The following is a 27,860-nucleotide window of genomic DNA, read 5'->3' as shown; positions in this document are numbered from 1 at the left end:
CCTTGCCGTCAGGCACCCGCGCGGCCGCCCCGCCATGGCGCCGTTGGGGCGGGGGCGGCGGGGCGGAAGCGGGTTGCCGGGGGGACGCGGCCTGGCTCGGCGGCGGCAGCGGGATGAGCGGCAAGGAAGGTGACGGCGGCGGCGCGTGTATCTCCCCCCTCTCCCCCCGCCCCGGCCCGGCGGCGGTCGGAGCCGGCCGCTCCCCGGTGCGCAGCTGCGGCCCCCGCCGGAGCGAGGCGAGTGCCGCGGCCCCCTGAGGCTCGGTGCCGCCTCCCCGCCGGAGCGGGGCCGCCCGCCGCCACCTGGCGCGCAGGGGTAGGGGCGGGCGCCTCTCGGGGCGTGCGGCCGACGCGCCGCCTGCCACCGCCGCCGCCGAGGGGCGGTCCAGCCGCAGCTGCCCGCGGCCGGCGGCTGTGCGGGCCCTCGGGGGCCGGTTCCGCTCCCTGAGCCGGCAGGAGACAGCGGCGTGAGGCGTTAGGGCTGGGGAAGGCGGCGGGGGGGCCCTGCAGCTCGGAGGGGCGGAGGCGTGAGCCGCTGCGGTGAACCGGTGGTTCCCTGCGACGGCGTCGCTGGACTCTGCCCTCACGCCGGGGGAGGCCGTTTCTTCAGAGCTGTTACCGCCTTCCCGCTCGGGCTTCACAGAGACGCCGGTCGGCGCAGTTTTAGCAATCTTCGGCCTTGGTGGTAAAAAAGCGGTTGCTACAGGCGAAAGCCGAGCCCGTGCTAGGCCTGTGAAGAGCCCGTGGCGGTAACTGAGTTCCAGTAACGCAGCACTCCCTTTGCAGCCTGTGTGTTGGTTTAGCCTCGGCAGTCACACAGGCCTCCCTTCAGCCAGAAAGCAGGCTCTCCAACAGGGAAGCTGGCTTTTTTATTTTTATTTTTTTAAGTTAAGGTTAAGTTACTGTTATTGCAGTCCGTGGTTTTCTGATACTCAAGTTGTTGGTTATTCAGTGGAACCTCTTCTCTCTCTCTCTTTCTCTCTTTGCCCTCCCCCAGCTTCAGGAGGACCTGTTTTTTCCTGTAGGTCATCATGATGTTCCCAGCTTTTGGAATACTGCGGAGAGTTTAACTCTCTGCACTATTTCAGGGGCTGTGTTTGTAACGCTTTCAGCTGCTACAGGAAAAACAAAACCCTGAACATGAAAAGAAGGAAAAAATGATTTTTAGTTTCCTCTTTTAGAAAGTAACTACGCCCACTTCTGGTTTTGGTTTGGAATAATAAACAATTAAACGGAAACATTTTAAAATCCAGTGTTCTTCTGTAACTTTTAAGTAGCTTCCTTTTGTTCTTCTTTTAAGGAAATCGAGAGAACTCCACATATTCAAAAGGTATGCTTGTATGTAAGAGTTTGCCAAATTTTGGCCTCTGTTAGGAACACAAAGCATACCAGCTGTCACAAAAAGGAGGTAGCGAGAGGGAGGAATTGTTAAAACATGAATGACACAATGAGTCAGTCCTAGGAGAAGGAAGGACAAAAGGAAGAAACATTAAAAAGTGTAAATCAGTAGTAAAACAATCCAAAAGAATGAGTTCTGGGTGAGGGTTTGAAAAGGGAGGCTAAGGAAGAGGCATATAAGGCCAGTTGAAAGGAACAGCTATATCGGGGTGAAAAGAGAAGAAACTGGTTGATGGGCAGAGTGTAAGGACCTAAGATGCTACGCTGCAGGAGATAAATCTGCATACCTGGATGATGGTAGTCTACTTAAATTATGCCTGGCTTCTTTTGCTGGTTACTGAAGACCCACGACATAAATAATTACAGTAATGAAAAATTTGTAGTTTTATTCCTGTCAAGCTGAATATTTTAAATTTCCCAAAAAAAGGAGGTGGGGGGGGAAAGTCCAATCCTGTAGGCCCTTGCCGACACAAGGATTTCCATGCAGCCATTCCCATACAGAAAGGAAACATAAAAGGGTGTGAAGACCTTAGAAAAAAACCCAAACAACAAAACAAAAAACAAACCAAAACGAGGACTTGGGATCCTACCTCACTCATCCATTGAAATTGGTAGGATTTTTTCTAATTTTCACTAGGAACGCGATGGAAAAAGTAGCATGCTAATGTGAAGATGACGTCAGTTGATAACAAGGTTCATCCAGTTACCTTCCTCTATCCTGTAAAACATGGCTACAGTCAGGAATGCTCTGAAGACAGCATTCTGATGCTGCTTATGTGCTGGTGAAACTACTTTATTTTTAAATATATTTTTTTCTGTGTATCTTCTATTAATAGGATCGGGTGGGTTCAGAAAACGGAAGCATGACAATTTTCCACATGGTCAAAGAAGAGAGGAAAAAGAGAACGTTAATCCATCTTCAGCTTTGATGACATCTTTTAAATGTAAGTAAGCATTTGGAAAGCCAGATTATAAAAACATGTGGTGTAGAAATTGCTAGGAAATTACTAGTATTTAGTGATGAAATAAACCAGCTTTCTCTGGGGGAGAAACCTGAAACTGGTTGGACTCATGCTTCATACATTTAGAGCTTGGTGTTTTGCTTTTTGTGCAATAAAGTCCCGAGAGTGGGATTTCACATAGCTCCACCTGACTCATGACTTGCTCCCTTTTTCGTCCTACCTCCTGTTCCCCCTCCCCACCCCGTTTGTGCTGAACCTGATGCTAAGCAAACTGCGTAAGTGTTCAGCCAGACAAATGGTGACCGGGCCCTTTGGTGGCAGAAAACTGTAAGATCTGCAGAGGTGTAATGCAAAATCTGAGCCATGGGGACAAGAGGAGGAGGTGGCTACCCTTGGGGAGACTGAGAAGGCTCTTAGCTGTTGACCTTAGCTCTGGTGCATAGATGACTATGCTGAGTTGGTAGCTGTTTATACACGCGCTTTTTAAAAATAAGAGGTTAGCTAACTAATATAGACCTGTATGTAGACACTTATTTCAGTTTGAGTGCCTTTTTAAAATTAGCTTATATTTTGGTTTCTTTAAATAAGCAAGTGTAAACTTCCTTCCAACCAAATAGTTTTTATACGATTTTGCACAAAACCAGATTTAAACTCCAGTAAATTTAGTTGAACTTTCTCATTAGACAAGCCCTAACAAGGCAAAGCTGAGCTTCAGAAATGCGAAGCCTTGACAGAAGAAGGAAGGAGATGTGATACGGGGAACAGATTAATTCTTGGTATAAAATTTTCCCCATCCCACTGATTTTTTATGATGCTAAGCAGGGTGAAGAAGTAAGAGCTGGATGGCTGTTATAGGTGGTCACTTCGACATCATATAATTTCCTTGCTTTCTTTAAAATAGATATTTCTTTGTTTTCTGTGTACGTCAGCTTTGCAGATGATTAACTTTGACCCCCTAACTTTTGCATTGAATAACGTACATACACTTGCACTTGAATTGAGTAGTGCAATGTACTTTCAACTTTAATTTTTCACTTTCAAACATGTAAGTTTATCATAAGGTTGCCATTAATCCAAATTCAAAACAACGCTCCTTTCCCTCCTTTCCCATGAGATCCAGTCAGCAGCATTTAGTTAATTTCAGAAAGGAGGTAAGGGACACAGTTTATTCAGCTTCTCAAAGATCCACTCTTTGTATTGCTTATAAGCCCCAGAGGGAGACACTGGTGGTCTTTGTCTCCATGTCAGGCACGAGCATTAAGAAAAAGTGTGCTCCAGATGGCTTATAATTGAGCAAGCTGTGTAAGGCGAACTGGAGTGGCGCCCTATTTCTATGTATGTTGCCTGAATCTAAACAACTTAATGTGTGAAATTAGATGGTTATACACATTTTGCTCTTTTTCATCTCTTCGGAAAAATGTTGTACTTGAATTGACATAGTTATCTGTTGGCACCAAAGATTCCTAAAAAATTAATGAGAAATTGTCCTCTATAATAATAATTAATCAAAAACCAAGGAGTATTCAGTTGCACCTTTTTTTGCTTAATACATTTTAAATATGACAGCTCAGTGATACAGAGAGTGGATAGTATCTTGGTTTGTAAGGTTAAGATTTATTAAGTGTTGTTTTTAATGGTCTGATTCTGCACCACCAAAATCAATAGAGTCTGAGTCTTTGCTTTCAGTGATAGATTAGACATTAAAGTGGAATGTGTGGAGGAAATGGCTGTGTGATATCAATATGTTAGCTTGGAGAATCCCCTGAGTTCTAATTCTTTGCCATTTCAGGCAACAGTACAACAGGTTTTCTTGCATCCTTTTAGGCTAAAGATTACTGTATTTGTCCATGTTTTACTTCAGGTCACAAAACACTTCCTAGTAGTCCCTAACGGGTTTAAAATCTAACATAGAAGTCTAAAAGCCACAACTGTCCAGAAGAGATTGGGGGCATTGCTAATATTGTAGATCTTCAGAATAGTGAATTTCCCGGTAGATGAAATTTGTAAATGGTCATTGGAAATGTCATATATGGCATCCTACGAAGGAAAATACCAATCACTCTCCCTCAAGTTCCTGTCACTATGATCCGAGGAAAATTTCTTGATGATAATTCAGTGGTGGACTCGACTCTCAGAATTTGGAAGAGACACACTAATCAGACATGTGAAAGATTTAAAAGACCAGTAGGGGCATTTGCGACTTATCTTAGAGTTTCTGAAGAAGATTGGGGAGAACAGAACAAAATGAGAGGAACCAAGTTTTTATCAAGGCGATGAGAAATACAGTTATTTTTGTAGCTTCATCTAAACTTTGCTTGCCAGCAAATTGCTACGCTTTTTAAAGGATATTCACTTGTCAGACCCTTTAAAAATGTAACCTCTTAGCTTATCTTCACCATCTTCTCTCACGGACACTTTAACACCTCAGACAGTTATGCAGGAAATGGGTTCGATTTCTTATAAGCATCTAGTAGTGGTTTATTTAGTGGAATAATGGTCTATAAAATGTTAATGGTATCTGTGAAACATTCATCATGTTTGACTGTGATAACCAGATACACAGCCTCTCTGTGTTCATTGTAGTTAGACAGAGAGGATTTACATCAGTAAGTCAGAAATCTTATTTTAAGTAATTGATCTCACTTTGCTTTAGTACTTCTAGTTCTTAGGGATATTAAAATACTTGGCTTTTGGCCAAGTCTAGCTGGGATGTGAAATGCAACCTTTCTTTTTACTAAATGGTGCGTTTTTAACAGTATATGTGTCTTATTCAAATGCCTTTCGTTTGTTTGTTTGTTTGTTTGTTTTATTTTAGAGACTGGCGAATCTTATTTACTAATGATTGTAGGTTTTTTTTATTTATCTTGATGAATTTGGGTGAAATTTTATGTCGGTTTCCTAAACAGCAGTATTGCAGAACAGATTTTACTAGTTAAAGCAACTATTTTCCCTTAAAATTGTTTGGGCTGCCTTAAAGCATCATCAGGGTTGATGTATATTTAAACCTGACTTATTAAACAAAAGTAGTATTAATGATGAATTTTGCAGCTCTGGCAGGTGGTGGGCAGGGGTGGCCTCCACAGCTGTGCCCCGTGCAGGAGCAGCTGCGCTCCCCACCTTGGGGAAAGGCACCCTGGGGGAAAAGGCTGGTGGGGCTGGGGCCCATAAGCAGTTACTGTAGCACAGGCTCCCTGCTCTTCTCCTACGCTGTATACATGTGATAACCGTGCTTGTTACTGTAATGATTTGACTCTGCAGTGTTTCAGCTGGAGCTCGACACCAGGCATGATAAATACGAACGGCTTGTGAAGCTCAGTCGTGATATAACTATCGAAAGCAAAAGAACAATATTTCTGCTCCACAGGTTTACGAGGTGAGTCACATTGAGCATGAAAGTGTTCATAGAAACCTAGAAGCTGCCTTGCAGTGTTCTCTGTATTTGTGATTAATAGCTGCAATGTTCTGTTGAGAGGAATTTAATTAACTTCCCATAAACATCCTTTATGGTGAATGTGAGCTAATGAATGCATGCTCCAGTTAGAGAATTAAAAGATGCTGGTTCAGGTTTCTCAGTTGGTTTTATTGACATATTAAACAGGATCAAAGTAGTAGAGTATAACAGCAGATGAGAGCTTTCCAGCTTTCAGCAAGCTGGAAGAGAAGAGCATGCACCCTTCCTTCAGGTTAGTTGCCTCTGCAGTTACTTCACCACTTTGGTTTTTGCAGCCCCACCCTAGGTCATCAATGCAAAGAGGAGGTGAGCTGGGTTCTATTTACTTCAATACATACTGCAACCTAAGAGGATTTTGTGTGAAGTTTTGGGTTTCTCCATGTTTTTTGTTCTCATGAGCCTTCAAACAATCTTTGGAAGCCACAGACAAACTAGAAGAATAACAGGAAAATTTGAAGCTTTGCATAGCCTGTTGTATAAAATGTTTACTGTATGTGTCAAACGTTGGTCTTATGTGTTACAGTTATAACAGCTCTCCCTGTTCCTTTTATTTTTAGTTTAATTTATTTTTTGTTACCTATCAATGCATTTCTGCTGTAGTAGTACCTATTTATAGTTACCATAGTAGTAACAGTTATAAATAGGGATTATGAAGTTGCCCTCTTTTTAACTTGTTCTTCTGCAAAAAGGCATTGTGATAATTCTAGTAACCGCTACAGCCTTGACTGTAAATAGCTACTCCCACTGCAGGGGCTAGATAGCTGGGAACTGGTAGAGGAAAGAACAACAACAAAAAACTCCTCTTTACTCCGAATTTTAGATTCCTGTTTTGTAAGACATTCCTGTTTTTGTGAGAGTGGAAACTTTCCATCCTGCATTTTTATTTCCTTCTCCTTTGCTTTTTGCTGTTATTGTGGCTTTACTTTCAGAAATCTGTTTGCTTTTAAATGTTTTCTCTAGACCACTCTATCAGTAGTTCCTTAAATAGACTGTAAACTAATATACCATATAGATTATTCAGAGGTAGGGGAGGGGGAAGTTTAAGGGAAATAAGATAAACTAAACTTTAAATGCCAAGTATATATTGCGGTTGTGAATCAGATATTTCAGCTGTTCCTGAATAGTGTAGTCCATAATTACTTCCTAAAAAAAAAAATCACATGTAGAAGTAGATCATGTATTGTATTTTGCAATACTGTAATGTATTGCAATATATTGATTTTTTTTTTTTTTAAGAGGTTGAAGGACTTCTGCAAATACTGCTAGTTTTCCAGAATACTTTTTTGAAGCCTTTGCACGTATTTCTCATTGTCCTTACTTAAGCAATAATTAAAATTCTAGTCTGGAATAAACATCATGCTGCCAGAACTGTGTTTGGCTGGTTGATTATTTTCATGGTAAGAATCGACAAAATTTCAGAGACTGCAGTAAGTATCAATGAAAATTAAACTGTTTCTCATTCCAATATTGGCTTTGCTTTTTCCTGAAGCCATTGAAAATGTATTGGTTAGTAAAAGAAAATGTGTAATATTTTTTAACTGTTTGTTCACGTTCAGAATGCTGCTCTTTCAGTTTCTGTTTTATGATTGCAGTGCTGCCAATGGGGAAGAAATACTAAATGAATCTGAAGTCAAGCTAGATGCTGTCCGACGGAAGATTAAGCAGGTTGCGCAAGAACTGATTGGAGAAGACATGTATCAGTTCCACAGAGCTATATCTCCAGGTAAATTATTTTAAAATAGGGAAAGTATGCTATTTTGCATTAAGCTCAGCTTCTCTTGATGTAGCAGTGGTTCCTCCTCATGCCACAGGTCTGAATTTGTCACATTTATATGGTTATAAATCAGATCAATCTTTGTTGTTAGCAAACTAAGCTCTGGTATTAGAGAGGCTATTGCCCTACAGTCTTATCATTGCAGTTAAACGAATATTTAAATAGGAGACTACAACTGGAAAAATTTGTGCCCTGACCTAAACTGAAGTTGGGAGTAGTTCTAGTGAATGTACTGGCTGGTCCTCTCTGACTGAGAGGAGTATGTGCAACACACTCATTTACCCCACCTGAAGGGTTATAATTTCTGGGAGGAGAGCGGGAGCGACTATCTTGTGAAATGATCCCATTTTGAGTTGATAAAGTTCATGAATTAAAATCCTTAGATTAGTATTTTCTTTCTTCTAGAGACTCAGAATGTGCTTTTGCCTCTGTGTTACAAGCATTAAATCGGAGTTTATATCTGTTTCAGTCGCATCTTTTTCTGCTTCTTTCTGTAAATAGCAGTCTTTACTAACATCCCTGAAATACTAAGTTGCAGTGCTTTTGTAACTCTGACTGTCAAATCATATTTCTTTGCTGAATCTTTGCTGGCAATCTGAATCTTACCTAAAATTGTTAGGCCTTGTTTGTGGCAACACATGAGTAAAATATGTAACTGCTTCTTTGACATCTCTGTCATGGCATAAAAGTGTCTTGTGTGTATCAATCTCGTTTTAAACATATTGGAATCGTGTATATCTTTCCTTGTTCAGCCAAGACTTCTTCAGCTGAGGAGAGCTGAAGATTTGCCCTGAATGATTTAATTGTTTAAAAATGTCCATAGGATTGATTTGATAACCAGCAGCAAATACATCTATGTCATTTACAAGACAGACAGTGCACAGGTTAGCTTGGACTTATGTCTTACACAAACTTAGGTTTGTTAAGAGTGAGACAGCTCTTAAGTGAAAGCTCGGTTTGGCACTTCTGAACCAGAAGGAGCTTGCCATACCAGTCTTCAGTGGCTCTAATTCAGTTCCGCAGTCCTCGTACCTGTGGTGCATTGGGTTGTTCATATTAAATATAAGTAGTTATTCTTAAAGAGCCACTTAATCTCTGTGCATCTTGCTGCTATTTATAGCTTAGTACTGTAATGAGGCAATGAAAAGAAAGAGATAATTCAAAACTGACACTACAGGTGACCTCAAACTGTGAACAATACTAGTCCACGTATATTATGAGTATCTTGACATGCTGAAAATGTGTTTGGATTTTCATTTTAAGTACTGCTTATAAAAGCTGAAAATCCTTGCATTTAGTTTTATGAACAAAAATTTTTGAAAGCTTCACTGAGACTTGTAAACCTTGTCTGAATAACCCCTGAAGTTTGTAGTACCATGTGAGTCATATAATGCTATCTATAGAACAACAGCATTTGAGGACTGCTACCTCATGAATCTTTGTGAGACCTCGTGATACAAGCCTTACCACATGAGCACAATTGCTACAGCATAACCAGTTACCCTGCATCAGCTGCTTCACCTGAATGGTCTCTATTTTCTTAGTATGTGGCTTTGTGTGGGTAAATTCAAAGAGGCAAACCTAACTCTGTTTTTACTGAGGGGCAGCTTGCCTGGAATTAGCTTGCATTCATCTCAGATGTAACAGAGTACGCCTACATAGTAGACGTATGGAAACTTACTGCGTGATAACTTCTGTGTGTACCCATGTCTTATAAAGCAAGTGAGCAAACCTGACGCTAGGTTTCTACTTCCAGATTCTCTCCTCTGAGTGAAAAAAAAAAACAAAACCAACATTACTGGTTTTGGTTTTTTTAAAAAAATACATCTTTTCCAACCTGAAAAGTTAGGGTTTTTTGTATGAAAGATATGTAAACTTAAGCTAGCCATAGCAACCTGAAAATAAAGAAATAAATGAAAACATTTCTGTTGAGGTTTGCTTTGTGTATTTGGTAAATACTCATACACAGTCAGCTACACTGATTCTCCTGCATAATCGATTTCTGACTTGCATAAAGATATCTGTTAATATCAAAATGGACTTGAATAAACTCTTTAGAAAACAACTGAAAATATGCTAACAGAAACAATTCAGCAGTTCTAAAACTTTTCCCCAGTGTTTTCAATCTCAGCCTCTTAAAATGACTAAGCTGTATTTGTCCATTGTAGAGCAGGCCAAATTACTATAGACCTCTAGTAGAGGAAGTTAGAGGCCTGCTGCATGTGTATTATGACTCAATGCCTCCACAGCTGCAAAGCTTTTAGAGTAGAATAGAACACACTATTTCAGTTGGAAGGGACTGATAATGATCATCTAGTCCAACTGCCTGACCACTTTAGGGCTGACCAAAAGTTAAAGCATGTTATTAAGGGCATTGTCCAAATGCCTCTTAAACACTGACAGGCTTGGGGCATCGATCACCTCTCTAGGAAGCCTGTTCCAGTGTTTGACCACTCTCTCGGTAAAGAAATGCTTCCTCATGTCCAGTCTAAACCACCCCTCGCGCAGCCTTGAACCATTCCCACACGTCCCATCACTGGGTACCAGGGAGAAGAGCTCAGCACCTCCCTCTCCACCTCCCCTCCTCAGGAAGCCGTAGAGAGCAATGAGGTGGCCCCTCAGCCTCCTCCTCTCCAAACTGGACAAGCCCAGAGTCCTCAGCCGCTCCTCACAGGCCAGGCCTTCCAGCCCTTTCACCAGCTTTGTTGCCCTCCTCGGGATGCATTCCAGGACCTTCACATCCCTCTTAACTTGTGGGGCCCAGAACTGCACAGAGTTACATATGTATGTACACACACAGAACAGCACATCCCTAACACTTGCATGGGACTTGGAGTGAGATTGTCATCGAATTAAAGAATTTTCTTACTACAGTCTTAAGACAACTTAAGAGAATGAACCTTACTGACCTCTAGGTAAAAAGAAAGGACGGTGAAGAGGTGTTAGTACACTAAATAATAAGGGGGAGGAGAAGTAGACTCTACTGTCCATCTTTCCAGCAATCAGGTGTGCAGTCTGCCTGACCTTTGTGATTTTGTGGACAGAACTTAAAAGATAGAAATATGCAGCCCTCCCCATTGCATTTCTGGAGTTAGAACTGGGAATGACTGAAGTTTTACCTTTTTCCTCTCTTCAGGTGACATGAGTAAGTGGCAAGTCTGTGGAATCTCATCAGTTGTATAATACTGCCTGGCCCTGACATCCCCCCGTTGTTTCTCTAATTAGGTAGTTCTTGCCTCATTAAGATGACTGTATATAAAATCCAACTGAAATAAGTTGCCTTCGTTCCATTTCTGTAGATCATCCACAGCATCTACTTGAATTCTAGCTCTTCTACATGATGCTCCTCTGTGAGGCGAGATTGTGCCAGCTGGTGTCTATTGTGCATGTTTTGTAAGCGTGTGTGTGTTAGAATATATGTGTGTGTCACTGAGAGGACAGAGAATGCTTTTAGGCATTGTTTAAATGAGCTCGTGTGTGTGACAAGTATGAAATGCAAACTTTTAGCCAGAGCTTTCCTCTTACCTTGTTCGTGAAATCCTCTGCTTTCCAGTTAATCATTGGGATGGCAAAAAAAGCAATATGCGGCTTAAAGACTGGTAGATCTTGATTGTGCTGAAGCTAGGATCAAGGAGGTGTCAGAGATGTGAAGATGCTTGATATCAGGATTATGAAGCTGAGATAGAAAACCTAGAGACATGAAGAATGAGGAGACAGTTAGATAAAGAGCAACGGTGAGAGGGCATGCTTTATTCCCCCTGCCCCCCACTGTTTATGAACAACTGTAATTGGGAGGGAAACAGTGATAAGAGTTAAGAATGTTGCTTTTAGTTTTGTTTTTAAGTCGTGTTCTTTAACTGTTGCTTTGCTTTTTTCACAGTGGAAAAAGCTTGCATGCCTTTTTGAAAATAAATGTAGCTAGGAAAAGTGCTAGATCTTTTGTCTTTATGTATTTCCTAGAGCTGTAAGTCTTGACCTTCCTTTCACCTACTTTTCAATTCTCATTTTGTATTTTAAAGAAATTCTGGAGAACTAGTTAAAAAGCTTTTTACGAACAAAAACATTGCCATTAAACTTCTTTTTTCTTCAAAAAAGAATAAAGAAACGCCTATGTCCCATATCTCAAAAGCAGTGTGTCCAATTAACCTCAAACTTCCTAAAAATATTCTCCTTTGTCTTGAAACCAAACATGAAACATCCTCCTGTTCCCCACCCTACCTCTCACAGAAAGAGTAAAAGGGATCAAAACTGCGCTTATAATGGAAACCATCGTAGCAGCCGTAACTGGGGAATCATGACTGTCTGCATAGTAAAGCTGCTTAATACATATTTTATTCAGTATAATAGCTGTTAGCCTATAAATAGAAGAGTGCTATGAGTATAATGCTTGGGAATATTGTTTGCCACTTATAATTGTTAAATGCTTTTTTTGGGGTTACTCCAAGCAGTTGTTCTTTTGACTTGAAGATAAAACAATTCTGGCAGAGCACTAAAGGAGTTTCATGCTTTCCCTCATTAAGAATAGTGCTAATGGCACGCAGGACGTTTCCCCAAAGGACACTTGCATGAGCTCAAACACTGAGTATAGCACTAATTGAACAACAACAAAAACTGATGACTGTTTTCTACACGTTTCTTAACAGTACAGATTGTCCCAGGGGATGATTAAACAAGCAAACAAAGAGATACTGAAATAATGAAGTCTTTTTTTAATGTAGAGCTCTTCATTTGTTATGTTAGAATGTTCTGCTTTGTTGATATTTTTAAAGCTTTACTATTTGTAATATAGAATTCCTGCTCCTTTGCCCCACTTTGCAGTGTATACCTTATATATCCTGTGAGGAAACGTGTACTGTTTCTTTAAAATTGTTGTGAGACACTGTGCAAGAAAAGGACTGAAAAAGATTGTATGAATTTATGAAGGGGAGGAAGAGATTTTTCAGGGTTTTATATGTGTGTGTGTGTGTGTATATATGCATTTGGGTATTTATATATATATTTAACTCTAAAGTACTAAGGAAAATATCAACAGTATACAGGAAAGACCCGTACGAGCCTTAAAGGCAAGAAAGAGGGTGCTAGGCAACATGTTAGGATTTATGGAATTATTCTAAGCATATTCTGAATCTACTCTGCACAAAGGCAAAACTTGTGTAATGCAGAGGGAAACTAAAAGCTGCTTGATAGGTTGGCATTGTGTGGGATTGAATGGAGTATCTTTTTAACATGATTTTGTTAAATGAAATCTCTAGGTATTTGAAGACTTACTCAATTTTTTGTCCCTTAACAATAAGGGCATGTGAGAGAATTGTAAGTCTTTTGAGGTGTTAAACTATTTTCTGTAGGGCAGCTTGACTGAAAAACCTCTCGGAGTGATAGTTTTAACTATGCGTTGATATTTTTACAGTGAGGTCATTAGATTCTGCTAGGAGCAAGTATTATCTTCACGGCTGATAGCCCTACATAAGACAAAATATGGAATGAGGAGCCCATAATTCTTCTGGGGGTTCTTCAGTACTGTGGCATAGAGTGATGATAGTAGATGCAACTTAGAGCGTTGTCGGCTGACCTTTCTGTTTGCTGTGTGCCTGTGCTAGGAGCAGCGGTGAGTGGAGTGGTGTGCACAGAGAAGCTCATTAGCTCTTTATCATGTCTGCACTTGCTCTCAATAGGATTAGATGACGAGGCTGTAAAATGTCAGCACCTTGTCAAAACTATTGCTCTGTGACTGCTGCTGCTGCTGCTGATGCGGGAAATTCTGTGTAAAAGTTCATCATTGACGCAGGCTAACACATAATTTATCTTGTGCAGGCACTATTTGTGTTCTGAGAGAATGATATAATGGATCTTATTTCTGTCTCCTGCCTTATGTCATTTAGAGCCACTTCAGGTGTGTCACCATACTGCAAAAAACTGCATTGCTCAATTGGACAAAGTCAGTTAAGTCTGCGCGGATGAAAAGGCAATACTTTAATTGTGCTAGAATACCATTTTTTAACTGCAGTATTTAGGACCACGAGACGTGATGCTGTAAGAAATGCTATGGAGATGAGTGAGGTCCGTCCAAGCAGGCCAGATTTAGATTACCAATTCTTTAAGTAACATTGGGGTTTTTTTTGGTATTTTATGAAGGATTCAGATTAGAACACAAACTAAAGGAAGTATCCACGTAATGATTTCTGTGTTACCTGGGTTTTTTTTTGTTCTTATCTTTTTCACTTATAATATGGAAAGAACATCTCATACTTGAGCTGTGCTAGCTACCTTTGTATTTGTAGGCACCTATGTATTTCTGAAATAATACCAAGGTAAAGAACTATTCTGCACATCAGGAACAGTAGAAGTAGGACATTTTTTTCTTCTTGAGAAAGTTTAAAAACTGTAATAAAAATAGGTGGCATATTTAATTGTAGGTTGGCAATACAAAGGAAAGGTGTTTTACTGCATGAGGAAGGTATCCTGAATTGTAAAGGTCTCACCCAGGAAAAGTCTTGAATACACCTCAAACTTGAAAGGAAAGCTATCCATGAAGGAAGCTATCAGGTTTCTGCAAGATGGTGGGAAAACATAGTAACACAGGAACAGGATGTAACTGAAGAATTAAAGTTCATTTCTTTGCCCTTCTGGGTGAGAGGTAAAATGCCAGAAATGGAAACAAAGTTTCCTGATTATACTGGAAAATTAACAGAATTTGCAGTGAATAAGCTAATATTTATCAAATCTAATTTTGTTAATTTCTTTGTTTCTCTGGTTTGTTACTTTCTCTGTTTCTCTGATGTTCTCACATCACCAAGTGTGGCAAAAAACTTTGTTGAACTGATTTTCTTCACCCTGCAAGTTGCTTATTTGAAACTTGATACCTTCAGCTTGTTGCATTTTACTACCCTTTGATTATTTCTGGTTCATGCCTTTTTTTCTAGGTTCTTCCAGGGAAAGTGAAAAATTAGCAACTGCAAAGCCTCTCACTTTTTACTTTCTGCTGCAGGGTTTGTACGCCCATACACGAAAACTTAAAAACAGACGTGGGAAAATGAATGTGAATTCAGACATGACCAAACAGGGCATGCATCATGCGAGCATTGATTACCAGCTGATCCCTGAATGAGCCATTGAGTTCAGCATAAGCTGTAAATTCAGCAGGAGCCATTGAGGGCAGCATAAGTCTGTAAGAGAAGCTATATACAGTCTTTCAAAGATGCATGCTGTGGATCGGGCCAGACAAAGATTGTCCTTTCCTAGTTCCAACTTGAGACCTAACTATCCTGAAGTCCTGCAGTACTATTATGGCAAATACTACAGTTATTTACATGGCAATCTGAAACTAGTGATGTTGTTTGTCTTTAAATTTAGTTTCATAGCTAGCAAATGGAGGAGACCTTGTGCTCTGGCTCAGGAATTCTTTTTGACCCCGCAGCTGTTAACATCAGTAATTCACAGACCAGAGTTCTCCAGCCTGTACAGGAACCAAGTGCAGGTGGAACATGAGAGAAGACCAAGAAAAAAATCTATGAACTCTTTTTGTTTAAAATCACACAGGAGAATATGTCATAGAGGAACTCCCATTCCAGGAAACAACTAGTATAGCGCATCGTGATTAGGTTTTTGTTTTGCAGTCATGTGGTGAGAAATAGGCATTGGTGAGTGGTGATGTAGCTTTTTTACCATCTCACCGGATCTATATTTATGGGGATAAATGGCTACCATTGGTACTTTGGACATGCTCGTGAGTTGGGGCTGTTGCATGGAAACAACATCATCTTGAGGAGAACTTTCACTGGGGTTTGAACCAAAGAAGCTGTGTTGTGTTAGGTGCGCCTCCTTCTTTGATCATTGAACATCCTGGCTGAGTCAGAGCTTCCTTTCTTTGGTATCTTGAACACTTGCCCTCAAGGCTGTTAGTAGTGTAAAATTTGCCATTTAGCTGAATGACTTTTGAAACTCTGTATCAATTATCAAGGCAATTGGAGGTCGTCAAAGAGATCAGGAACACTACTTGTCACAGGAATAGTTTGAGGTTTTTTGTTTGTTTTTTAAGAACTCATGTAGAACATTGGCTGTTCTTCAGAATTTCTACATTTTGGGGGAAATAAACAAACAAAAAAACCCTTCAGAACAGAAGACTTGGTTACAAAAGTAACCATTGTACATCCCTCAGGTCTTCAAGTAGGAACCAAATGACAGCTTATGAATTTCTCATCCACAATGAGTCATCTGCAAAAAAACTAGCATTTGTCATATGTACACTTATTTCTAACAACAATAACAAAAAGGCTTGATTAAACTATTCTCTGCAGTGAGAGATTAAAATATTCTTTGCAGTTCTCTGCAGGGTTTTTGTGCCTGTTTGGGGAAATAATTTAACTCTCACAGGCACCTGTTCCTATTAAATAGGGAACCTATATTTGTTTCTGTAGTTACTGGGAAAACAGACTAACCTTGGGATTACCTTTTTCCTAAAGTTGGTGTGTATTCAATGTTTAACGAAGTGCAAACAGTATTAACACTACAGTATCTGAAATACGTCAGTTCAACACATGCAGGTAGAAGGAAACAGAACTTCTTGGTGGTCATAATGTGTCAAGTAGCAATTGACTAATCAACAAAGCATTCAGGGCTTAATAGAAGAAATTTGCATCAGTTTAATTATTGATATAATAGTACACCAGTTTAGACAAATCACTGCTAGATGTAATATATGTTCTTTATTTATATTCCATTGGTAATCAGTTCAAGGTTATTTAAAATAAGTTTTTCTGACAAATATTCACATCTGGGTTTGTACTGATTACTAAAGTAATTTCAAAACTGGATTGATAAAATGGAGCAGTTTGTTTATGTGGATGTGGACTTAGCTGTGTTTTTTTTTCTCTCCCCAATTCCCTTAAAAATTCAGACTACTTGTAGCCCTACCTGCCATAATGACTCAGCTTTTGAAGTATTACTCAAATTCCCCCCCCCCCCCCCCCCAAATTTGTAAGCTTTTATGGACATTTGTTCTAGTGCTTTTATTTGTATTCGTTAGTTAGTCCCATTTTATAAAATCCATCCCTGAGTGGAATTATTCTTTTAAGCCATTTTCACAACAGGATGTCCAGAGCGTGCCTGTCTCTGAGGATAGCTGGCTTTATGCTCTTTCAGTGTACTGTTATAAAATTAACCTTTGACTTCATGCTCACAATCAACAAAGCAGTTGGATTGTTTCACAGCCTCAGTTTTAGTGTAATTACTTAAGCTTTTATCACTTGTGCGTGGAAAGAGTCCCGTGAATCTAAGGAATCATTGCCAAGTCTGCAGAAAACTTAAATGGAAAAGACCGAGTTGTGAATCGTCAGTTTTATCTTAATAGGACGCTGATTCTGAAGCAAAATTATTTAATTTGTGTATTAATACTTTTAAATTCATTGCTTGTACTTGTTTCAGTTGATGTACCTGGTCAATTATTTGTTTATTTCACCAGTTCTCCCCTTCATTGATCAATATGCTTTTAGAAGTGGGTTCTTTAAGTCTGCCATCCTCCCCATATTCTGCAGAACTTTGTAATAAGGGCTCACCAGTTTAACTTTGGTTTTTCTCTGTTTGGGATTTCCACAATAATATGACTCCTTTTTTTCCTGGGTTGTGGGGGGCAGGTTGTGGTTTTTTTGGTTTTTGTTTTGTTTTTATGAGAAGGTAACTTGCCAGCCTAAACAACGTGATGATAAGATAGAGCTGTGGCTGTGCTGTTTTGAGTGTGTAATGAATTTGCAAGTAGGTAGTTTCACATGACTTGCCCTGTAAATAATGTGCCCCACCCTTCATATAGTGATCCTGGAAGAAACCTGTGTATGTTTTCCTGCCATCTTTCTAGTGGCTGCTCTTGCCCCGTGATTCCTGCTGCATGGTTTAGGGGAGGAGCTGGGTAAGAGAACACAGGCTGTCATCTGCTTGTGTCCTAACCATCAGCACAGGCTGCTCTGTGAACAAAAAGATACAGAGAAAGAGGAAAGGAGGATGAAGGAATAGAAGGAAAATGAGTTTGAGAAGAAATAAGGAGAGAAGCAGCTTATTTGGGAAGATGGCAGGTAGCACTGGCATTGCTAACCTTAAGAACCGAGAGGCATGAAATCCATTTTAACCCATTTTTTAACTGTTGAACAGATATTTAAAGGAGGGAATGAAGTAAACAAAATTTTAGGAAGAAACTTTCACCTCTTGTTTGATCTGTCATTCTGGGTTAAAACTTCCGTGCATGCATGCATGTACATCTCAGGTAGAATTAGATTCTGTTTACCCTAACCTGACTCCTGCAGTTAAGGAATTTCTATTCTTTACTAATTTTTTAAAGAGAACTATCTTTTCCTACCCCTTATGCATTCATTTGACTCTTTGAGTGCTCCAATGACTTGCTTTTTGAAGAAACTTGATTTCTTGCTAAGTTTCTTAGGGAAACTGCTTAACAGTTCTTTTTCAGAGCTTGCATATATAGATAATGATAAATGTCTTGAATATCAGCTGATACAGCTGGCAGAAAAAGTGCACAAACTTTCAGACCCCAAATCTCCTCCTTTATAGATAATATGTGCTCAGAAGATATCTCAGTGTAACTTTCTAGTTCTTACGTAGAAAATAAATTTCCAAAATATAGAAGGAAGCTGTTATACTGGGTCACTGTAACTTGTCGCTAGTACAAGTTATTTATATAGAGTAAATATAATAAAATATCAAAATACTTAAGCATTTTGTTACCTTACATCTGTAATTTTAAGAAGTGCTAGTGGAAATAATACAGTGCTTTTAATTGGGATTTTCGGTCCGTGTACTAGAAAAAAAAAAATTACATAAAAGGCAGCCTTACAAACTATTCCATTACTGGCAGCTCAATCCGTAAATAAGCCAATTTTGGAATAAATCCAAAACAAGAGCATAAGGGGAAAGGTATTGTTGGATGGTGTAGTGAAATGGGATGGGGTTTTTCACCTTGGGGATTATTTGCTGAAAATAGCGGATGTCCTACCATTAAGCTAAAATATAACATGTTTAAACATCCTTCTACCTGCACATGGAAACACCTTATTTCAAGGTCTTGGGTCATTGAAGTGTCATGTTGTAGCTACTTCCAGGAGAAGGACTTAAAAAAGAAGAAAAAAAAAAAAGTCAAATGTGAATATTTTTTGCAAAGTAGTTGTTACCAGGATTTGTTAGCAGTCCATTTGTAATGGTAACAACTTTAAATGAGGTTTTGTAAGGCTTACTTGTAAATAGAGGGAGATAGATTCCCTAATTGTGAAAAGGTGACAGTAAATGACAAACCAGACTGTGCGTGCAACATTCACATGGTGGCATTAAACAGAAGGAGCGAGGAGAAGAGTGGAACGTGTCAGCTAGGGTGGGACGGTAGGAGGAAGCAAAAATGTGTGTGTGTGTGTATACGTGCATATAAGTATGCCTATATAAAACAAAAAACAAAACAAAACAAACCCAACCAAAAAAACCCCCAAAACATAAAAATAAATGAATGGAGGAGCCAAACACTTGTCCTGGAAAAGGACAAAACGTTTGTGGAGAAGTAGTGAAGTGGAGTGAGCTGAAACTGGAAGTTATGATTGATCGAGAAAACCGTTTACCAAAAAGTTTGAAAGCTGATTTGATCTCTCTGAGAACTTGGGAAAATGCCAAGTTGATTCTTCATGTGGTAGTCCTCTCCACAAATAGCAGGGAGAGAGTCTCACAGCTGTTGTCATGTTGAATGCTGCTGTATCTGGTAGCTTACAGCTTATCCACAGAAAAAGCCAAAATTTTGTAGTGAATTACTGGCCGTGTTACATGAGAGGGGAAGTCAGGAAAAGAATGGGTGATGAAATCTACCTCTCTGCAACTCCTGAAGTTATTTATCTTAGAAGATCCTGAGTAGCTTTTATCTAGTATTCTTCTATTACTTGTGCCCAGAATGTTTTACTTGAATTCAGTTGATTGAATTATTGTATTTAATTGGCCTTGCAGCTCCCTGTGTGTGTTCTGATTAGTGAAGAGCAGTGCTGAGTGTGGCTTTGGTTGCTGGATGTTTATTCTGCTTTTCCCACTGCTGCTGTACAGAAGCATAAAGGGTGCAGGCTGAATTGCCTTTCTGGATTGCCTCCACTCACCTTACAAATACCTATTTAAAAGGAAAAAAAATACAGGTCACTTATCATGCTTTTGTGATTGTAATGTGGAAAGCCTTCTACAATTGAATTTTTCCTTGAGGTTACCTCTAGTTTTTCGGGGGTATTCCCACCCTCATCTGTTACTCAAATCTATGTTCTCTTCTTTTTGGTTTAGACTTTTTCTTTGATCCAGGTGAAGTCTAAATTTGCTGCTTCCTGCATATCTCTGTAGACTGAGGTTCTGGCCCTGTAGGGGTCAGTTGAGGATTTTAAGATTATTCTGATGGAAACAGGTTTGTACTTCTGGCATCCTTGGGTACCTGCACATTTTTTCACTTTACACACTGCAAAACTGTTGTCTAATCCTGGCCCTCTTGCAGCGTGATACGGCAGTGTCACCTTTTTCCTTCTCTTGAAGTGAAACCGTCCCCTTAAAATGGCTGAGAATAGCTCTGCTAGAGCCATCTCTGTCATGTTACAGTCTGTTCCTTTAATGTCCTCCTTTGGTGCTTTCTCTGTCCATAGGTCAGATACACACGTGCATTGATTTTGTCTTCAAAACTTTTTTTAGCTTAGTCCTACCACGGCTGTTTGTTCCAGGTTTGTTTCTGCTTTGTTTCCACCGACAGTGCCAACTTCAGCTTTCTGCTTATGAACTTTTCCCACGCGCTTTCCCTACATCTACTCTCCGCACATAAGGAAAAACTGACAGAACCTGTGAAATCGCTGTCTTGAAAATTCAAGCTCTTTTTTTAGATCTCACCTTTGCTATAACGCATACAGAAAATCACCATCTGCTAAGTAGGTAGCGAGAGGTAATTGTGGCAGGTGGCTGCAGACGGCATACAAATCTGGTACAAGCTGCATTTGTTATCCCATGTTTTATTTCCTTGCCAGCACACAACTCCTTTTGTCCCCCTGCATGCCTTGTTTTTAGAGTATAAGTTCATTTGAACAGAGCTCGTTCAGTGTACTCTTCTTGTTGGACATCACAGTCCTGTCTGGTTGGTTGGGGTTTTTTTGGTTTGGTTTTTTGGGTTTGGTTTGGAGTGATTTGTAACAACAGATGCTTTGTCCTGAACATGAATTTCATCTAACCTGTATGTTTTAAGGAGCCTGTTCACTAATTTCCACAAAATAGAGAAGTGGGATATTCAGTTTTAAACAAGTATCTACTGTTGCTGATGAGATGAAACAAAGGAAACTTTTTTTTTTTTTGTAGGTGAGCTGCCTTGCTTTTGGTTTATCTGCAGTCTTTTTCTCTGCATTGTGTCCTGTGTCTTTGTGAACTCGTGAAATACTGGACTGTACTCTCCACTGTACAAATGCCATATTTTAAAAGGTCCATTATCATAGAATAGTTTGGATTGGAAGGGACCTTTCAAGGCCATCTAGTCCAACCCCCTGCAATAAGCAGGAACATCTTCAACCAGATCAGGTTGCTCAGAGCCCCATCCAGCCTGACCTTGAATGTTTCCAGGGATGGGGCATCTACAGCTTCTCTGCGCAAACTGTTCTAGTGTTTCACCATCCTCGTTGTAAAAAATGTCTTCCTTCTATCTAGCCTGAATCTACGCTCTTTTAGTTTAAAACCATTACCCCTTGTCCTAACTCAACAGGCCTTGTTAAAAAGTCTGTCCCCGTTTCTCCTGTAAGCCTCCTTTAAGTACTGAAAGGCTGCAGTGAGGTCTCCCCAGAGCTTTCTCTTCTCCAGGCTGAACAACCCCAAGTCTCTCAGTCTGTCCTCACAGGAGAGGTGTTCCAGCCCTCTGATCATTTGTGCGGCGCTCCTCTGGACCCGCTCCAACAGGTCCATGTCTTTCCTGTGCTGAGGACCCCAGAGCTGGACGCCGTACTGCAGGTGGGGTCTCCCCAGAGCAGAGTAGAGGGGCAGAATCACCTCCCTCGACCTGCTGGCCACGCTTCTTTTGATGCAGCCCAGGATACGGTTGGCTTTCTGGGCTGCGAGAGCACATTGCCAGGTCATGTCCAGCTTTTCATCCACCAGTACCCCCAAGTCCTTCTCCGCAGGGCTGCTCTCAATCCCTTCATCCCCCAGCCTGTACTGATAGCAGGGGTTGCCCCAACCCAGGTGCAGGACGTTGCGCTTGGCCTCATTGAACCTCATGAGGTTCACATGGGCCCACCTCTCGAGCTTGTCCAGGTCCCTCTGGATGGCATCCTGTCCCTCAGGCGTGTCAACTGCATTACTCAGCTTGGTGTCGCCTGCAAACTTACTGAGGGCACGCTCGATCCCACTGTCTGTGTCACTGATCAAGATATTAAACAGTACTGGTTCCCCTGTGGAGCCCTGAGGGACGTAATCAGGAGCTGCTGTTCAGTATGTTTCTGAGAGTAGCACGATGCTTTATACTGATATTACAGAAGGTCCTGAATGAAAAATGCAGGTGGAGTAAAAACTTGAAAATGTTTATCTACTGTGTTCTTGGTCTGGTTTTCATACTTCAGAAGCGTGCTATGTTAAATTATGTTTCAGTGTTATTTCTGGATTATCTTAGTTTTCGCTTCTTGCTAGTAACCTTAAAATAGTCTCACTTAACAGATTAAAAAAAAATTGTGTGTAATCATTAGCTTAATTCTTCTGCTATTTTTGCAGGACTTCAAGAATATGTTGAAGCAGTCTCATTTCAGTATTTTATCAAAACACGATCTTTGATTAGTGTTGAAGAGATCAACAAACAACTAATATTTACAGCGGAAGACAGAGAAGAAACAACAAACATGGTAAAAGTTTTTCTTTTCTCATGTGACAAACATCTTTTTGGGATGGAAATGCAATGAGTAGGCTCAGTCACATTTTTGGCACCTGATTAAATAAGGCCAGTTAGTGGAATGGTATTAGATATAGATGTGGGCTTTGACTCAAAGCATGTTCAAAAAAGCATGTTCAAAACATGCTTTTTATTCTGACAAGTAGTAAACTAAATCTGTGGGATACAAGTTCATAAATTGCACATCCTTTTTATTCAGAGCAAACTGAACTCCTTCTGGTACGGGGAAAGATCCAGGATAGTGAAATACTAGCAAAAAATTGTAGAGGATGAATTTTTTAATGGCTGTGACCGTCTGTAAGGCCTACTGGTGCATAGTGTTGTAGCAAAAGTTTGGGGAGACAAATAAATCCAAGGCAGGATGAACTCCATGAATGAAATCTTGCTGCTGGTACTGAGCTAGTCACAGGAGGCACTGTATTCAGCTTCTGTTAAAATGCACTGCATATGTCTTAGCTTGGTCATTTGTAACTTCCCTGGACTTGATCTTGATGCTTCCCCTCAGAGGACAAGCTTGTGTCCCATCGTACCTTAGCCCTAATACCATATCTGCTGTTTCTTGACTTGCCCATACTCCTACCCTGCCCTAAATAGAACTTTTTCTATAGGGACAAAGTACTGCCACCGACCACAGTAAACTGGGTACAGTTTGATTGTTGACAGGGGACAAAAGGCAGTTTTGTGGTAATGTACCTAAATGCACATGCAGTGCACATGCAACAGACAGTAATGCACAGCACTACTGCTTTAGATGAATTCCCAAGTCTGCTTCTGTTGAGGAGATTCTGCTGTAAAGCACTTTTTATTCTTTCTTCATTCTCCTGGTAAGATACTTGCAAAGAAGCCAAGTTTTTAGCTTAAGCTCATTTGGCAGTTCAGAGGCAAACCCATTGTGGCCCACTTGTTCTAACAAATTGTGAAGTTATTAACCCCTGCATACACGCCTCTGACCAGATTTGTGAGTTTGGGTGGATAGCATGTTGTGGGAACAAGGGAACAGAAAGAAACCTGAGTTGTCTCCCATGTTAGCAATATTTTGGCAATAAAAAGCATTAGGAATTTGGATATAAGAGCAAACTGGTAACTTTCTGATGAGTTTTCTTCATGAATTATGTTCTTAGCTATTTTAATGAGTTCAGTTGATATAAAATGGATCTGAGAGAACTATAGCTATCAGCTTCTTGTAGAAAATATATTTTGAAATTCAAGATACTATTCCAAAATGATATGATTAGTTTTCATAATGCAGACTCTCTTTGATTCTTGACTGCTTTGGTAGCTTTGGACAGAGCGTTTAGGGAAAATTTAAATCTATTAGGCTGAGCTCTGTGAGCCAAAAAAAAAAAAAAAAGCAACTGCAAATAAATGTTGGTACAAAGATGAGGTAGTTCTATTTGCAAACAGAGATGGTAGAAGCAGGGTGTGTTTATCATGCTTGCTAGAATGGAAATCACATCTCAAGTGGAAATGATGCTTTCATACCTTCCGGTGTGCTGGGAGGAGATTAGTACTTCTGAAATAAGACTGTGTGGAAGTGCCATGCAATTTAATTTTCCGGAATGTTTTTAATTACCAGTTATGTTAGGTAAGTTAGTGTGTATTTGAACCATTGTAGACTGCTTTTTCATAGTTCTCTGTACTGGACTTTGTTCTGTTTTGTCCTCAGACCTCCAGTTCCCATGATAAACAGCCGCACACTTGGAGCCTGAAGGTAACACCTGTAGATTACCTGCTGGGAGTGGCTGATCTAACTGGAGAGCTGATGCGGCTGTGCATCAGCAGTGTTGGAAATGGTGACATAGACACGCCTTTTGAACTGAGTCAATTCTTACGTCAGATTTATGATGGTTTTACTTTCATTGGCAACACTGGACCTTACGAAGTATCTAAGAAGCTGTATACGTTGAAACAGAGTCTGGCAAAAGTAGAGAATGCCTGCTACACGTTAAAAGTGCGGGGATCTGAAATCCCAAAGCACATGCTGGCTGATGTGTTCTCCACCAAAACGGAATTGATTGACCAAGAGGAGGGTCTTTCTTAAAATAAGGAGACTGTTGCAACTCAGGAAGAGGACTTAGAGAAAGAGTTTAGTTATGGTTTGTGGGGTTTTGACCCTTATCAAAGCTTTTTAGGTAGAGACATTTTTAGTTTTATCTATGAGAAGATTGTTTGCAGTGGTAATTTGTAACCAAAAATATTTTTTATGATGTGCAACAGAACAGATGTTTGACTTTGTCCTCTTGGTATGGAATTTCCTGCATTGGTCCATTGTACCTTCTTTCAGAATGGCCAAAATTTCCACTGCGCGCTCTACCAGTGACTGTCAGTCGTGTGAGTCACCTCAAACTGTTGTGGTTGCTGTTACCAGTTTTCAGCAAGCACAGCAGTGGAAAAAAAAATGGTTAGGTACTGTTATTTAGCATTATCCATAGGTTTCTGCTGACCCCTGTTTTCTGAGTATTTGGGTTCTATACTCAGGTCATACCTAAAACAATGCACCTATGTATGTGTAAATTCATCCCTTAACTTGAAACTGAGGTGGTTTCAAAAGTGCCATGTAACTTAGGTCTTCTCTGATTAATGCTTTTGAGCATGAAACTGAAGCTAAGTCAACTTTTTACCAATTGAAAATTACACCAGGTAAATACTACTGTGCACTCATTATTGTGGGGCTCTGTGTTTAACCTGAACTCTGTTTAAGTTAACACTGGTACTTCACAGTTTTGACATGAGCTACAAAATCCACAAAAAACCAATATTGTGGAATGTATTGGTTTACATTTTTTTTGTAATACAGTTTAATGCAGAATCCGACATCTTTCTGTTTGTAGACAAAAGCAGAAGACCTACCAAGTGTGTTTAACATGAGTAATTTGGTGTTAGGACAAGCAGTTTTTGGCCAAAACAAACGCGGTGTGGTGTTGGAAGTCTGTTCTCCATTGTTTGTGCTGCCCTGAGGACCTCCAGTGGGGTTGAACTGGTATTAGTGGAAAAAAGGCTAGCCAAGCTTTAAATATCTGTTAGCAGGAACTATATCATGTGCATGTTCCTATGGAAAGGAAATTGCAAACAGAAATGAGGCAGACATTCTGACTTCCACATTTATCTTTGAGGTGGGTATGTCACCATTGGCAAAAAATCAGGGCTTTCTGCCGGTGTCTGAAGTTATGAAAGTCTGATAATGTACATTATGCTAAAGGAAAACAGATAAAACAACATGATCTTTAGATTCCAGGAAATAGGCCTCCCAGCTGCAATTGAAAATACTGCATGTTTTTTATTTCCACTTCCATATGCTGTGATACTGCCAATATTTTTCCCATGAGCATGTCCTGAGTAGCTGGGATCATCTGATATATGGATAGGAATGGGTAAATACATTTCTGTCACATTTTTCCATTGTTTCCACAAAAAGCAATATGTGGTGGGTTGAACAAGGAGTGGCTTTTTTCCTACTGTTTAATACTGTTTTTTACAATAAATTCTGAAAAGCAGTCACTGCCTGTACGTTGGTCCTTTTGCCTGTTGGTCCCAGTGGTAAACAACAAGCGCGAGTTTCCCACTGTGCAGGACTTGACTTGGAAATTTCACTCCATTCCTTATGTTCGTACTTTGAGGGGTGCTTTCTACTCCTGAATCTCTTTTCTTTTTCTCCCTAACGTTATTCTCCGAAGTCTAAAAACTAGTTAGGAGAGAAACTTCATGTGATCTTCTTGAATTAAAAAGAATGCAAAGGATTCAGATGACAAAACGAGTTTATTGCTGGAATAAATCTGCAATGGTACCCACATTTCTACATCTCTCCTTTTTTCTCTGCTTTTTTTCTGATGGGAGGAGGGAAGGGAAAGGAGAAGGATACTTATTAATAAGGAATGTCCCCCCCCGGCCCCCCTGAAAGGTATGCATCTAGTATTTCAGTTGATGCAGGTAAGAGTATAGTTCTGTGTCTTTTGGCAGAGCTAAATTTACCGAAGTAACTGCATGTTGGGTGTATGCGTGTGAAGCGAAAGCAGATAGTTACTAGAGGTATTGCGTGATATTAAACAGGTCTGTCCCTTGTCTGTCCCAGCAGCTGTCAGGTGGAATTCAGAAACGTTCATGGCGCAGTTTGAAAAGGGATGAGGTGAACTCCAGCACGTGGCAGCGCTTGGCTGAGTGGCGCTCTGCCTCTCGCCGTGGAGCAAGCAGGCGGTGGCCACAGCTTTAGTCAGACAGCTCCTGCTTTTGTGCAGTCATTCATTATTTTAAAATTACAGGTGTCTAAGAAGCGTGCTTTTTTCTGGCAGTCTTCAGAGGTTCTTTCAAAAAATACTTACTGGTTCTAATGATTTTGAGGTTTAAATTTTCTGTAGAGAAAACTTGAAGGACAGACGTGATTTCTAAGCTTCAGGCTGCCTGTCCGTAACCAAAAGCTGTGAATAATTTCTGATAGGGAGCAAAGTGTATGTGTGGTGTATTAAAACACCAGCACAGATGGGAAATAGCTAATGGCCTGCAAGCCTCCTGCTCAAGGAAATATTTTCCCCAAAAAACAATTACACTGTAGCTATTTGAAAAGTGACAGACATTTATCAGCAAAACAAGCTGCTAAACAAGCAATGGCAATTTTCCCATTTCTTATCCCATTACTCTGTGGAGCTATTGATATGCTTGGTCTGTGGCCAGAACAGGACTACGTCATAGCAGATGTTTCACGAGGGCAGCTCTGCGTGCTAAAAATCATCTGCCTTTCTAGAATCTCCTTTCTCAGAAATGATTTTTCTTTATGGGTTCACTTTTGTCCTGACTATTAATTTGCGGTGAGGAAAATAAACCCAACCGCGTTCAGCTTTCCAGAACTGCCAGAGAAGTTATGCAAGAGAAACTTCCTGTTGACAGGACACGTCTGTCTGTCTGCTTCGAGTCCTGCTTACTTGGATTTTCAGTGAGTTCATTGAAAGTCAAAAGGCAAAAAATTAAAATAGGACCTTTTATAATATCTAGCATATTAGGTGCCTCATGGAATTCTACGGGCCGGATTCTGGCACTGCCCTCAAAGAGTTCGCAATTTAAGAGTAGGCAAAAGAGTAGCCAAGACAAACAAAAGGAAGATGGTAGAAAGCGGGGGGCAGATGGAGCGACAGGATTTTTACCAGAAGACTCTGCGTGGTGTAGTAGGTTGGTTTACCACTTCCCGTTTCGGAAAAGAAACTTGTCAAAACTCGAGAAAGTCTGGAGTGTGACAGTAAAGGGTTAGTTGGGAAGGGCGAAGGCAGTGGAGAGGCAAAATGGAAGGAAGTGAGGTAGAGACAAAGGGGGGAAGAGTGGCAAGGAGTGGGACAGCATGGAGGAAGAGCAGGCTGAGCCGCAGGACAGCGGGTGC

General features: G+C 40.4%; 1 protein-coding gene across 5 annotated transcripts; it reads left to right on the top strand.

Annotated features, from left to right (window-relative positions):
- TSNAX (translin associated factor X) lies at window positions 1-25,992 on the top strand. Of its 5 annotated transcripts, XM_087775537.1 has the most exons (7): window positions 92-129; window positions 1,300-1,329; window positions 2,234-2,341; window positions 5,618-5,732; window positions 7,403-7,533; window positions 22,324-22,451; window positions 24,165-25,992. In XM_087775537.1, the coding sequence occupies exons 1-7, from the start codon at window positions 114-116 to the stop codon at window positions 24,537-24,539; spliced, it is 903 nt and encodes a 300-aa protein (XP_087631663.1). In that variant the 5' UTR covers window positions 92-113; the 3' UTR covers window positions 24,540-25,992. The 5 variants fall into 5 exon arrangements, with proteins under 5 accessions (XP_087631664.1, XP_087631663.1, XP_087631668.1 ...); XM_087775538.1 differs by lacking the exon at window positions 1,300-1,329 and having other exon boundaries at window positions 1-129; XM_087775542.1 differs by lacking the exon at window positions 1,300-1,329 and having other exon boundaries at window positions 125-236.
- Window positions 25,993-27,860: the final 1,868 nt, after the last annotated feature.

The sequence above is a fragment of the Nipponia nippon genome, unplaced genomic scaffold (genome assembly GCF_047370975.1).
Source record: "Nipponia nippon isolate SJK-2023a ecotype South Korea unplaced genomic scaffold, ASM4737097v1 scaffold_4, whole genome shotgun sequence".
Classification (NCBI taxonomy): Eukaryota; Metazoa; Chordata; class Aves; order Pelecaniformes; family Threskiornithidae; genus Nipponia; species Nipponia nippon.
This window is presented reverse-complemented; position numbering and strand designations above follow the sequence as displayed.

Excerpts from the sequence above, each read along its gene's own strand:
- TSNAX (XM_087775537.1), top strand. Across the intron at positions 1,330-2,233 it reads GAACTCCACATATTCAAAAG|GATCGGGTGGGTTCAGAAAA; the intron begins GTATGCTTGTAT and ends TTCTATTAATAG. Across the intron at positions 7,534-22,323 it reads CCACAGAGCTATATCTCCAG|GACTTCAAGAATATGTTGAA; the intron begins GTAAATTATTTT and ends CTATTTTTGCAG.